Source organism: Trifolium pratense, linkage group LG6, assembly GCF_020283565.1.
Source record: "Trifolium pratense cultivar HEN17-A07 linkage group LG6, ARS_RC_1.1, whole genome shotgun sequence".
Lineage (NCBI taxonomy): Eukaryota > Viridiplantae > Streptophyta > Magnoliopsida > Fabales > Fabaceae > Trifolium > Trifolium pratense.
Window position 1 is genome coordinate 7773870 of NC_060064.1, and position 13753 is coordinate 7787622.

Consider the following 13753-nt stretch of genomic DNA (forward strand, 5'->3'; position numbering starts at 1 on the left):
GAAGCTTCTGCGCAACCTATTGGTTTGGTTAGTTCCAAAACATGATTGACATTTGACAGTGCCAACAACAATCTTAAATGCACCTCATCTAGTCATTCCTTGGAATTCACAATGGTAAGGATCTTATTTCTACAAGTTGCTATTCCTTACTTTTTGGATTTGGTGCACATACTGAAAATGAAATCAATCGTCCGATCCCAATGAAAAGTCGAGATTGTTTAAAGCTAATTTTGTTTTTATGCAATTTGAGTCGTCCAATCTCATATTAACGACTGAGATCGTTGCATGAAGTCATAACTGCATGTGATTTGGGTCCTAACTTTTTTCTACCTACTTGTTAGGTGGAAACATATTACTGTTCAACCACACCGGGATCATGGAGCCTTCCACCTCTCCATAAATCATTCTGGACAGTTCAATTATATAGTACTTGTGTAAAATTGAATTCAACTATTTTGCAACTCACTTATCAAAGTATGGTCAAAGTGAAAGCTGGATGTTCATAAATAATACAGGTAATAACATCCTGTCCAAATTACTAGGGCAAGTGGCCACTGGCCAGTACTGATACTGATAAGCATAAGCTACAACAGGATTTCACATACGAGAGATAATTCTTTTGTATCAAGAGACAATATTTTCCTTACACATGCGAGAGATAATGACACTTCATAGTTTGTACTAAAGTCCTCAGTGTTTCAGCTTCAGATCCGTTTCCAAGGGAAAAACTTTGCGTCGGTGGTTGAAAATCATGAAGTCTAGGTTTGCAGGTAAAGAAACAATCCTGCATTGAATTGGAGACAATTCTAGTATAAGGATCCGCATAATTCCATGATAAGTGATATACTTCCCTCAACTATGAACAAAAAATTACAAAAGTTTGCAGACAGAAAAATACAGATAAATCGCTTTATATTAATGTGAAGGTCCCTAAGGTTTTAGAAATTGTAAGTTATTTAAATTAAAATTATAAATGAAACTTGTAGGCTGTATGCCTGTATTCAGGGACTCCGTTTTAAAAAAATTGACTGAGACCTATGATATCACCTGAAATGAAACTCGTAAGCTAGACTTCAGCTCTTTCTCAAATGACTACAAAACATGAACCTCCCTGCCCCCCTCCAATACGCCCTTTTCTTATTTGCTGGCAACATGCCTTATATCTCTAACTATCCCAACTTCACTAACCAACTGACTACTTAATTAACTAACCAAGGGGGTATCAGTATCTTAAAATTCTTAAAAAGTATATGGACTAAACAATATGTTAACTAATTTAACCATATTAGTGATACATGGCCAACAAATTTTGCACACTGTTCTCCCTGTCTTTTTGTACACTGCTCTTAAAACATTGACCCGCATTATATTCTCGTAAAATCAGTTAGTACTACATTAAATCATTGGTAACAACAAAAGATCCAATAATAGCAAAGCAATGTAGGTGTGAAAATGGTGTCCAAAAAGTGAGGAGTGAGAATAAGTTTAAGAATGTTATCCCACATGACAACATAAAGCAAACTAAAAAGCTAAAGTTGAGGTTCTCAGTACTTGATCAGCTTGAGCATAAATCTCACTATGGAACGGTATACAATTTCCTTTGACCCTTTCTTTAAGATCAATGATGTCAATACTGAAAATATTAGTCAAATAAAACCCAACTCCCAATGATCTACCAACTGGTTATGACTTATAAATGAAAAACCCGACATATACTACATAAGCGGCTCATTGCAAATTAATTGACCATGCCAACAATACCATGAATAACATCAATGATTGTTAAGTGATGTTTATATATCAATGCAGAAACACAAATTAAGGGGTGGTCAATACTTGATCTGCTGAAGCTATTTAATTTTTTTCTTTGTCCCTTTTATTTGACAAATAATGCCAATACTGAGAAACTGAGAAAAACCCAGCTGCAGATAATCTAACAACAAGCTATGATTTATGAATGAAAAACTTGACAGAAGCATATTAAGTGTGTTTTTGGATTTTGAACAATGGAATATGATGTATGAATTAATGGAACACTGCTTAAATGGCCCATATCAATTTAGACCTTTGCTAATACAATGGAAACACGAATAAACAGTCAATTTTTAGTCCCTTAAACTATTAAAATAACTAAAACGTCCCTAAACTATTCTCCCATCTAACTATTTAGTCCCTCGATTAACACTCTTATTAAGTTGACCGTTAATAGTCCCTAAACTATGAAAATACATCAAGTTTATAGCTACATCAAAAAAAAAAAGACCAGGGAATAACTGATTTAGTCAATCATAATGTTAAAAAAGTGTCTCTAGTTTGAGATAAATAGAAGTAAACAAACTCAAGCATAAATGAAAACATAGAAACCCAAATTACATGATATTGTAATCTTATTTATTGAAAACAAGATTGTGCGTGTTCACTTTTTGCCCCCAACTAAATGAATATTTGCAAGTTCATTCATATTTTTTGCATAGAAACATTATGTCCATCTGTTTTTAAAGTTAAAACCTCCAACAGGTAAGCTCAGTTTAAGTAGATTTTAGATTATTCTTGCTTTTAATTTGTCACCAATATTTCATAAAGTGAAACTTTTCCATTCCCTTACAAGTCAAAACTTAAACACCACTTATTTTTTCTTCTTCCATATTACTCCCTCTGTTTCTAAATGACCTTCATTTAAGGTTTTTCCATACATATTAAGAAAAACAAAAATGAATTAGTGTGTGACAAAATTAAAAAGTCATTCTTATAAAACATTGAGGTCAAATCATTGTCATCAACGCATACCAGAGTATAACGAGTAGGGAATAGTGTACACAGTATTAATTTGTGAGTAAAAATTCACAAAGATAAATTAATTGTCTTAAAAACATAAAAATGACAGTTAATTTGAAAACTCTTATCCCCAAGAGCTTAGCAGAGTTTCAAACCCCGGACACTCCACTTATTCACCTTAAGGGTGTAATTTCTAACCACTAGGCTACTTAACCAAAATAAATAAATTTAAAACTCTTTAATTTTACTAAAACTATAGTAAATTAAAAACTAAGGGAAAAGGAGTGTATTAATTTACTTTAATTGCATTCCACCCTATCAAGTAGACTCAAAAGACAAAATTATACTATCAAGGTAGACCAAACTAAAAATGACAACTCTTCAATACCTAATATGAGCAACTCAGGTTGAGTATAGCATATTTTAGAAACTATCCTAAAGCTCTCACAAGTCACAACCCAGTTGAAAAATATAGTCCTCCTTCTCTATCACAAAACTCGATCTTTCAAACCAATAACAGCTACTCATCGAAACAAACACATAAAACAAAATCAAAACCCTAAATAATTGATTATAATGGTACAAACATAGAAAGGGATTAAAAAAACAGAAACCTGTTCTCTTCAGATTGTGGATGTATGGACAAAAACTTCCCCGGAGCAGTTAGAGCAGCCCAGAAACAAAGCAACAATCCAACAAACAGCTCAATCACAACCTACATAACCATATCATCACATAAACCCTAAAACTCGAAAACAACAAAACAAAATACAAAACCAATGAGTAAATAAATAAAATAGTGAAATTGCATGAATTAGGTTACATTAAAAGGAGGTGATGAAAACTCTTCTTCAGTAATCTTCAACAAGCTCTTATCTGCAACAAAATAACATCAAAATAAATTAACTATGCTTTATTGAAACGAGTTAGTTAGCATATATAATAAAGCAAAAAAAGAAAGATTTGTGTGTGTTACATTGGATAGTTGAATAAGCGGCGTGAAATAGAATGAGAGAACCAAGAACCCCAACGATTATAGCTAGAGCCATTATTTTACGGATGGATCTAGTAGTAGTAGTACAGTAGCGATGTCTGAGTCGCAGGGTTTGAAGATGGTGACTCAAGTAAATCACTGGAAATTGCAAGTCAATTCTTATACTCCCAAACTTCCAAATTATTGGAAAGGCATCGCATTTAAATCAAAGAGTAAATTCTCACTTGAGTACAGTAAATAAATAATATATTTTTTTTTGCATTGAAAGTAAATAATAATTTTACTTTCTTCCAATAATAACCACCAATAAAAATTATGAGAAAAATAAAAAGTTTTTTTTGTGTGATAAATAAATTTTTTTAAAGATGACTAGGCTCCGTTTGGATTAGCTTATTTTGGAGTTTATGCAATATAAATTAGATTTTATGTTATTTTATAAGTTCACACTAGTGAAAATTATATTTTTATAAGTTATTTTATCATAAACTACGTTTACAAATTTATAATAATACATAAAAATTGCATAAGCTATTTGCATAAACTTAAAAATAAGTTAATCCAGACAGAGCCTAGTTAATCCCACTAAATTGTTGTGAAGAACAATTTTTAAACTTTAAAAAGTCAAATTCACTTGTGGGAAAAGAGAAAAAAAAGGCACATTCACAATTTAAAAAATATATTACTACTATTTATTTTTTAAAAAAAACTTGGTATCCAGCCAAAAGACTTACTAATTCAAGGGGACCAATCTCACCGCCCACTTGCGGGGGGGGGGGGGGGGGGGGGGGGGGGCAATTTAAAGCCAGAGTTTTTTTTGCTCTGTATGGATTTGGCCCACCAAAATTGGCACCAGGGGAATCGAACTTGAGACATTGAGAGGAGCATACTCCAAGGACCTAAGCCAACACCACTATATCAACCCCAAGTGGGTTAAAAATTATATTACTATTATATTGATTTTTTTAAAAAAATTATCTTCTTACAAGTCCCCGCGAGTTTAACTCATATGGCAGAAACATTGCATTATGTATGCAAGAGGCTGAGGTTCGAACTCCGGTCATCCCACTTATCTGTAAAATTTCTAGTCACTAGCAACTTGACCAAAAAAATAAAAATCTTCTTAGAGTACGCATTCTTTTTAAAAAGAAAAAAAATAATAGTTTTAGCTAAATGTGTGATGTCATATGTGTTGTCACTAGATCTTCTTGTATTTTTTTTTTTCTTAAGTAAGAAAAATTCGATTAATTTCATCCAGGATATTAAGAGCAATACGACGAGGAAGATAAATAGAGGAATACAAACGATTTAGCAAAAGTATGAGCAAATTTATTTGTTTGCTTCAAGATAAAAGCTATAATGTAGTTGTTGGGTAGCAATAGTGGAGATAACCAACCTAGAAATAGATAAATGAGTTCTTGGTTCATTCTGATCATTATGAAAATCATTGCTTGTTGCATTTGTTGGAGGCCTAAAGTATAAAAATGTAAGGAGTCTTACCCTTGATTGAGCATGTTAAATGCAAAAGCAGCTCAACACAAGTACAGTGTAAATTGTTGCTAGAGTTATCAAAGCTTGTCTCATGGTGAGTTTAGACTTTTTCAGGACGAACTATAAAATTTAGGGTTACAAACGAATTTCAATATCACTTTTCAAGCTGTAAATTGTTGCTAGAGTTGTCAAAGCTTGACTCATGGTAAGTTTAGACTTTTTCAGGACGAACTATAAAATTTAGGGTTACAAACGAACTTCAATATCACCTTTCAAGCTTAGAAAAAGATGCAAAAGTCCAAAGAGGAAAATGAAATTGAATGAAAATTTCTATATATGCAAACTCCATAAATGTCCTTAAATAAGATATTTTGCAGCTCTCTTGAAGGGACCTTTAAAACAAAGGACAACAAGAAATCATTTGTTAGACTATATATCGTTAACCAATCAGAACATATGCTGCCTTCACGCGAGGTGTGGTTCATGTGAACCTAATAAGGACGATTAATACGATCTTGAATTCAACGGATTAGAAAGGTAATAGCCCCGTCTTACTTGCAATGGGACGATGAAAGTCATTCTCAAGCTATACTTGTTTTCCATGTCCAAATATTCCAACATCTTACCATGAATATAGATTGCCACCCCTCCGTGTGTGCTCCATACTACTAATTGTCGAGGTTCTTGAAGATTTAGTTCCTAAAATTCAAATAAATTAAATTAGTAATATGAATTGAAGCAACTAACCTAATTCAATCTTTGGTTGTGTAAACACAATCTTGCAAAACATGGATGAATATTGTTTTGTTGCCCTTCCTACAACTAAGCAAATGGGTGAAAACTCCAACCCTATATCTGCTTCCACGATAGTTGGCTAAGAGGCATTCATGTGTCGCCTTTCACATGAAAGTTTGGATTTTTAGGGGACCCATCCATTCCCAAATCTTCTGCCAATCCCTCCTCGATGCGGTTAGAATTTCCAATTGAAGTTTGTAGGCACTATGAACCGCAAAGTGGCGACTATTGGTGCATTTTCATCCAACAGGATTAGGTCCATCAGCGTCGGAAAGACCAACACCTAACTAGCCTTGGTAGAGAAAAATGAGAATTTACAAAGTCAATATTACAATAATCATTAACAATTTCAGACTCTTTCACATTGATAGTTATGTCAACTAACTATTGTGTAGCATCCGACATCAATAACAAAGCACAAGTAACTCATTTGTCTAACTATAAAATTTATATGATTACCACATTCTAGTTGTCGCACAATGTGGTTTTGGAATTGGTCCCAAATACTAGCAAGAGTTTCCATAAAGGGAAGTCATAGAGTTGAGAACTAACAACGTCTTCAAATATTCTTATTCTTATTGTCATAATTATTGGAAAGGTCCTTACACTATAGATCCTTAAGTTTGTTGATCATTTTTCAAAGAATTTTCATAAAGAGAACATAATTAATTCATTTGATGAGAGTTTTTATGTGCAAAAAATTATTAGTGTTTGCCATTGTCAAAAAAGAATATTTTTAGGTTAAAAAATATGATAAATTGAAATAGACATACTAAACTATAATTATTAAATTAGCAAAATAAAAGTACATTGCCAAAATAGAATGCTTAACTTTTTTTTATTAATCAAAGTAGAGAAGCTTCTAGATTTTTTCTATTTTTTTAAAATTATTTTATTAATTGAATCAATGTAGAGAAGCTTCTAGATTTTTTTTTTTTTTTCTTGACTAAAGCTTATCAAAGATTTATATCCAAATTTTTGTAAAGATATGAAAAGCCAATAACAAATTTTGATTCGACAAGATAATAATAATAATAATAAAAAAAAATAACGAAACAAAAAAACAAAAAGATATTATTAATTTCTTTGCTAACAAGAAAGGAAGCTTAACCCATCTATAAATATCTCCACAACACCCCAAAAGTAACCAAACCAAATCCCAAACACACTCTCTCTCTCAGATCTAAACTTTCATTCTCAAACCAAAAACTCAACCAACATGGCGAATCAACCTGAATCCTCCGATGCGTATGTTTCGCGATCTTCGTTTTTTCATCGATCCTTTTCATTCTTCTTAATCGCTCTATAATTTCTTCGATTTCGATTAATTAATGTGATTGTGTTGTTTTTTTTCTTTTCTTTTTTCAGTAAGGGAAATAAGCGTGATTTTAGTACTGCGATTCTGGAACGCAAAAAGGCACCTAATCGATTAGTTGTTGATGAAGCTGTTAACGATGATAACTCCGTTGTTGCTCTTCATCCTGAAACTATGGAGAAGCTTCAACTCTTCCGCGGTGACACTATATTGATCAAGGTATTCATCAATTTCTCTCTTAGGGTTAAGACTTAAATTAGGTCAATTTGTTGATAGGACTGTTGTGTCTGTTAGGGTTTGTGTACTTTCGATTATGTTAGTGTTGTTAGGGTTTTGGAATGACTAGTGAGAGAGAGTAGTATCTGTATGTATGCTTTAAACGGTATAGAACTTTGCTGATTGTTGTATTGTAACAAAAAGTTGGAAAGTTTGAAACTTGAAAGGTGTAACTTGTTGTAACTATGAAATTTACATACTTGAAAGGTATATAACTTTGCTGATTGTTGTATTATAACCTCTAAGTTGGAAAGTTTGAAGCTTGAATGGTGTGACTTGTTGTAACTATGAAACATATACATACCTGAAAGTTATAGAAATTTGCTGATTGTTGTACTGTTTCCTGAAAGTTGGAAAGTTTTATACATGAAAGGTGAAACTTGTTGTAACTATGAAACATGCATACTGTGTTAAAAATTTAGTGTGATGCTGTTAATTATTGTGCAAATTGCTATGCTTGTTGTATTAGGCTAATGTGTGTAAATTGAAGGTTAAGTATGATGTTATGTTTGAGGAGTGTGATTTGTTACTTATATGATTTTGTTTGCTGCTTTTGGTTTTTAGGGAAAGAAAAGGAAAGATACTATTTGTATTGCACTTGCTGATGATACATGTGAGGAACCAAAGATAAGAATGAACAAGGTTGTGAGAAACAATCTTAGGGTTAGGCTTGGAGATGTTGTTTCGGTGCATCAATGTGCTGATGTCAAATATGGAAAGAGAGTTCACATTCTTCCTGTGGACGATACTATTGAAGGAGTGACGGGCAATCTCTTTGACGCATACTTAAAACGTGAGTTACTAAATTGTGTTATTGTGTACTTAGTAAGGTTTTTTTTTTTCATCTGCTTTAGTTTATTTTACAATATCCAGTGATTTTTTTCTTCTTTTGGTGCTAATACCCATTTTTTTACGTGATATTTGTCTTTGAGAATAATGACAATTACATTTCAAAATAGCATTTTTCTAGATAATTACTATTTTGATTTCTCAAAAGATTACATCACCACCTAAAAGGACAATACTGTTAAATGAAATACAAATATGTTCAGCATGTTTTTACTATCACCCCAAATTTGCAATCAGTTATCCATGATAGGTGATTGTAAGAATTTTGTACTGTTTTTATTGTGTCAATAATTGATTTCTCTAAAAATTCTGCCATTGTCAGGGTGTGTACATCATGTTTCTGGGATAAAATTGTATTGACATACCAAGTAGTTCCTTTGTGATTTATACATGCAATTTATAAAATTTGGAATGGAAATAGGCCACAATTTAAATTCGTACTTGTTATATTGATTGGCATCAACACCTTCATGACATATAAATTTCTTGCATTCTAATCCCAGTTTTATGTTTACAGCTTATTTCCTGGAGGCATATCGACCAGTGAGGAAAGGTGACTTCTTCCTTGTGAGAGGGGGAATGAGAAGCGTAGAATTCAAGGTTATTGAAACAGACCCACATGAGTATTGTGTTGTGGCCCCGGACACAGAGATCTTCTGTGAAGGAGAGCCCATTAAAAGGGAAGATGAGAATCGATTAGATGAGGTTGGTTACGACGATGTTGGCGGTGTAAGAAAACAGATGGCCCAAATTAGGGAACTTGTGGAACTTCCCCTGAGGCACCCACAGTTGTTCAAGTCTATTGGTGTCAAACCACCAAAAGGGATTCTGTTGTATGGACCCCCGGGATCTGGAAAGACTTTAATTGCTAGAGCAGTTGCAAATGAAACAGGTGCCTTCTTTTTCTGCATTAATGGCCCTGAGATAATGTCAAAACTCGCTGGTGAGAGTGAAAGCAATTTAAGAAAGGCATTCGAGGAAGCAGAGAAGAATGCACCGTCGATAATCTTCATCGACGAGATAGATTCCATAGCTCCTAAGCGAGAGAAAACTCATGGTGAAGTTGAGAGGAGGATAGTTTCCCAGCTATTGACTCTCATGGATGGTCTTAAATCACGCGCCCATGTAATTGTTATGGGAGCCACAAATAGGCCCAATAGCATTGACCCTGCACTTAGGAGGTTTGGAAGATTTGATCGGGAGATTGATATTGGTGTTCCCGATGAAATCGGGCGACTCGAAGTTCTACGAATTCATACAAAAAATATGAAACTTGCTGAAGATGTAATATTGAAATTCATATCCTCTAAGTTTAGATTATGATTTGATTTAATTTGACTGATCTTAGTTCTGAAAGAAAATTTTCCTTTGTACCATTTGCAGGTTGATTTAGAAAAGATTTCTAAGGAAACACATGGTTATGTTGGTGCTGATCTAGCTGCTTTATGTACCGAAGCAGCGCTTCAATGCATCAGAGAAAAAATGGACGTGATTGACTTGGAAGATGAGACCATTGATGCTGAAATTTTGAACTCCATGGCAGTGACAAATGAGCATTTTGCTACTGCTCTTGGATCAAGCAATCCTTCTGCTCTCCGTGAAACAGTAAGTATTTATCCATTCTTGTTCTCACTCTTCTCTCGGGTAAACTTTCCTATCTGTACCATGCTAAGTATTTGATGTATCTATAATTTCTAACTTCTCTATTGAACCAGGTTGTTGAAGTGCCAAATTGTAGCTGGGATGATATTGGTGGTCTTGAAAATGTTAAGAGAGAACTCCAAGAGGTGAGTGAACTCTTACATAAACTTATTGATACACTAGCTAGTTTCCTTTCATCTGGATCTGATCTGAACTTTTAATATTGTTCTCTTTTGCAGACTGTTCAATATCCAGTGGAACACCCTGAAAAGTTTGAGAAGTTTGGAATGTCTCCTTCAAAGGGAGTTCTTTTCTATGGTCCTCCTGGCTGTGGTAAAACACTTCTGGCAAAAGCTATTGCCAATGAATGCCAGGCAAACTTCATCAGTATCAAAGGTCCTGAGCTACTCACTATGTGGTTTGGAGAAAGTGAGGCAAATGTCAGGGAAATTTTTGACAAGGCTCGTGGTTCTGCGCCATGTGTCCTGTTCTTTGATGAACTCGACTCCATTGCCACTCAGGTTGTTACTTAGCTATGATTTGGACTTTGTGCAAAACTGTGTCTAAATTTTACAACTCTTCATTCATTCCAACTATTTGGTGGAATTTAGAATATTAGCTGTAGTTACCTAACTTTTGCTTTGCTTTATACTGCAGAGAGGTAGTAGTGTAGGAGATGCTGGGGGTGCTGCTGACAGGGTTTTGAACCAGCTGCTAACAGAAATGGATGGGATGTCGGCAAAGAAAACAGTTTTTATCATTGGCGCCACTAATCGACCGGACATTATAGACCCAGCTCTTCTGCGTCCAGGCCGTCTAGACCAGTTGATTTATATCCCCCTCCCAGATGAAGATTCCCGTCATCAGATATTTAAAGCTTGCTTGAGAAAATCCCCCATCGCAAAAGACGTTGATATTAGAGCTCTTGCAAAGTATACCCAAGGATTTAGCGGTGCTGATATTACTGAGATTTGCCAGCGTGCATGCAAATATGCCATAAGAGAGAACATTGAGAAGGTCAGTTCTGGGCTCCCTTTTATAGTATTCCATATTTTGAGTCCCTTCACTATTGAAATTATAGAATTTGAATCTTTTTAACATTTTTATTTCTTAATTTACCTTGACAGGACATTGAAAAAGAGAGAAAGAGAAGCGAGAACCCTGAGGCCATGGAAGAGGATGTTGAAGATGAAGTAGCTGAAATTAAGGCAGCTCACTTTGAGGAATCGATGAAATATGCAAGGAGGAGTGTGAGTGATGCCGACATTCGCAAGTATCAAGCATTTGCCCAAACATTGCAGCAGTCCAGAGGGTTTGGAACTGAGTTTAGGTTTGCAGATTCTGGAACCAGTGGTGCTGCCGCTACAGGTGCATCTGACCCATTTACATCTGCTGGCGGAGCTGATGACGACGATCTCTACAGTTAAACTTGTATCAGTGGTGTCTTATATATGACTTGTGCTTATGAAGTCCCTAAGACTTCCTTTGGATAATTATGTCTGCTTCTTAAAAGATAATTATGTCAGTGCTTAAAAGCATTTGTTTATAGGTGACGGTTAAGGTGGGCAAGTCCTCTAATTTTTTCATGATGGGAAATGTGTTTTTACCTCCTATAGCATGTTTAAACCGGTTTTTACAAATTGGATTTTTTTCCCTAACAATTAGATATCAAAGTATGTGGCCAAAATTTTGTCATTATACCCGAAATTTTCTCATCCCACCCACTCACTTTCTCGTCTACTCTCTTAGCGCGCAAAAAAATTTGGAAAATGCGTTTTGAACTGTTTTTCTAATGTAAATTTTACACTATAAAAAATTCGGAAAACGTTTTCCGAATTGCTAGGGGGTAGGGAAGAAAGTGAGTGGGTGAGATGAGAAAATTTCATTATACCCATCACCATCAGTTCATATGATTCAGATCCAAAACTAGTGATCAAGGTTTTCAAAATCTAGTTTCTATGTTATCTAGTTTTAGCCAAGTAGAAACGTAAACTTAACTCGTAAATATATATATTTTAACTTATTTAACTTTGAAAGTAATATAAAATTAATAATTTTATTTTTAATTTTGAAATTTAAGTGGTATGAATAATAATAATTAAAGAAAATATGACAAAATAAATATATTATTAATTTTAGCTATTAAATAATTCACATTTAATTAATTTTCTCTCATTTTCATTAGGTAAATATGATTATAGTCATGAACTTTAATAACAAATAACCCAATAACTATATCTCATTAATATGTCTTATAAAGAAATAGTATATCTCTTTTTTTTCCACGTATTAAATGACTCTTTGAATCATGCATCTCATGGGAGATTGAATATTATATATATATATGATTGAAATACCAAGTAATTGTATATTTTAACCCTTATTATTTTATTTTCACAAAACCTCTATTATTTATATATCTTCTATTTTTAACAATATTTATGCATCTATTATTTATCAAATTAGTTATTATATTTAAATGTCCACAAATTTATCTCAACTGATCTATTAAAAAAATTATTATATTTAAATAATCATATAAAATTTTAAAATATTATATTATTTTATTAAAATATAATTACTTATTTGTTTTGTTTCTACTTGTTTTCATATCCTTTTTGTATTGTTTTTTTTTAATTTCGCACATGTGCATAAAGATAGGAGACATTATTGAGAACACACGAATACCTAGGAAGCACCGACACTCCTCAGATTAGGTGTGTCCGTGTCGGACACGTGTCAGTGTCCGTGTCGGACACGTGTCGGTGTCCGTGTCGGACACATGTCGGTGTCCGTGTCGAACACGTGTTGGTGTCCGTGTCAGACACGGACACCGACACCGACACTTATAATTACACTTAATTATGTCATTTTTCCAAATTTGTATCGGTGTCGACGTGTCGGTGTCTGTATCGTGTCCGGTGTACGTGTCTGTGTCTATGCTTCATAGACGAATACTAAATATTATTATTTTCTAACTCTCTTATTAAATCATTGAATAATTGATGTATTTGGTCTATAAAACGAGATTTTAACAACATTGCTTCTGGCTAGTAAGTATCATTCATCAATTAGTTAAAAGATAATTTTTACTAATTAAGTAGTTAAAAAAATGGTTAAATATGTTTTTGCTCCCTGAAGACCTTTTAAATTTAGTCCTTAATTTTTATTATATTTTTAGTCCCTATAAATATTTTCTTGCACATAGTTTTTTTTTGTTTACAATGAGCTGGTAATCAAACTCAGGACCTATAACATACTACTCAAACCCCTCACCACTAGACAAAACCTAGTGGCTTTTAGTCTCTACTAAAACCCAATTTGTTTAATTATCATTAAGCTCTTAAATTTTTGAATGATTTTTTTTGCAGACATATTTAAAACATTTTATTAACATGAGGAATTTAATATGAATTTGCCAACTAAATTAGGGTATATTTATAAATAACCACATAAATAAAGTGTTTAGTACAAAAGGTACCCATTCTTCAATTTTTTTTTTTTTAAGCAAATGTGGAGCAGATAGTGAACCAAATGTAACACCCAAGATATATAAATAAAAACAAACAACAAGAAGAACAAAAAGAGAAGGGGATATAGACCAAAACATTTTCCAAGTA

At 33.5% G+C, this 13753-nt stretch overlaps 2 protein-coding genes across 2 annotated transcripts; one reads left to right on the forward strand and one right to left on the reverse strand.

The window, feature by feature from the left end:
- Nucleotides 1-420: 420 nt before the first annotated feature.
- On the reverse strand, nt 421-3947 carry LOC123892899 (membrane magnesium transporter-like). Its single transcript, XM_045942773.1, has 4 exons — nt 3752-3947; nt 3599-3651; nt 3390-3490; nt 421-784 (listed from the first exon to the last, which is right to left on the reverse strand). Exons 1-4 carry the CDS (start codon nt 3822-3824, stop codon nt 691-693), a joined length of 321 nt encoding a protein of 106 aa, XP_045798729.1. The 5' UTR covers nt 3825-3947; the 3' UTR covers nt 421-690.
- A 3193-nt stretch (nt 3948-7140) lies between these two features.
- On the forward strand, nt 7141-11743 carry LOC123892900 (cell division cycle protein 48 homolog). Its single transcript, XM_045942775.1, has 9 exons — nt 7141-7300; nt 7421-7586; nt 8208-8436; nt 9010-9776; nt 9876-10097; nt 10208-10279; nt 10373-10654; nt 10791-11150; nt 11261-11743. Exons 1-9 carry the CDS (start codon nt 7272-7274, stop codon nt 11558-11560), a joined length of 2427 nt encoding a protein of 808 aa, XP_045798731.1. The 5' UTR covers nt 7141-7271; the 3' UTR covers nt 11561-11743.
- The last annotated feature ends 2010 nt before the right edge of the window (nt 11744-13753 follow it).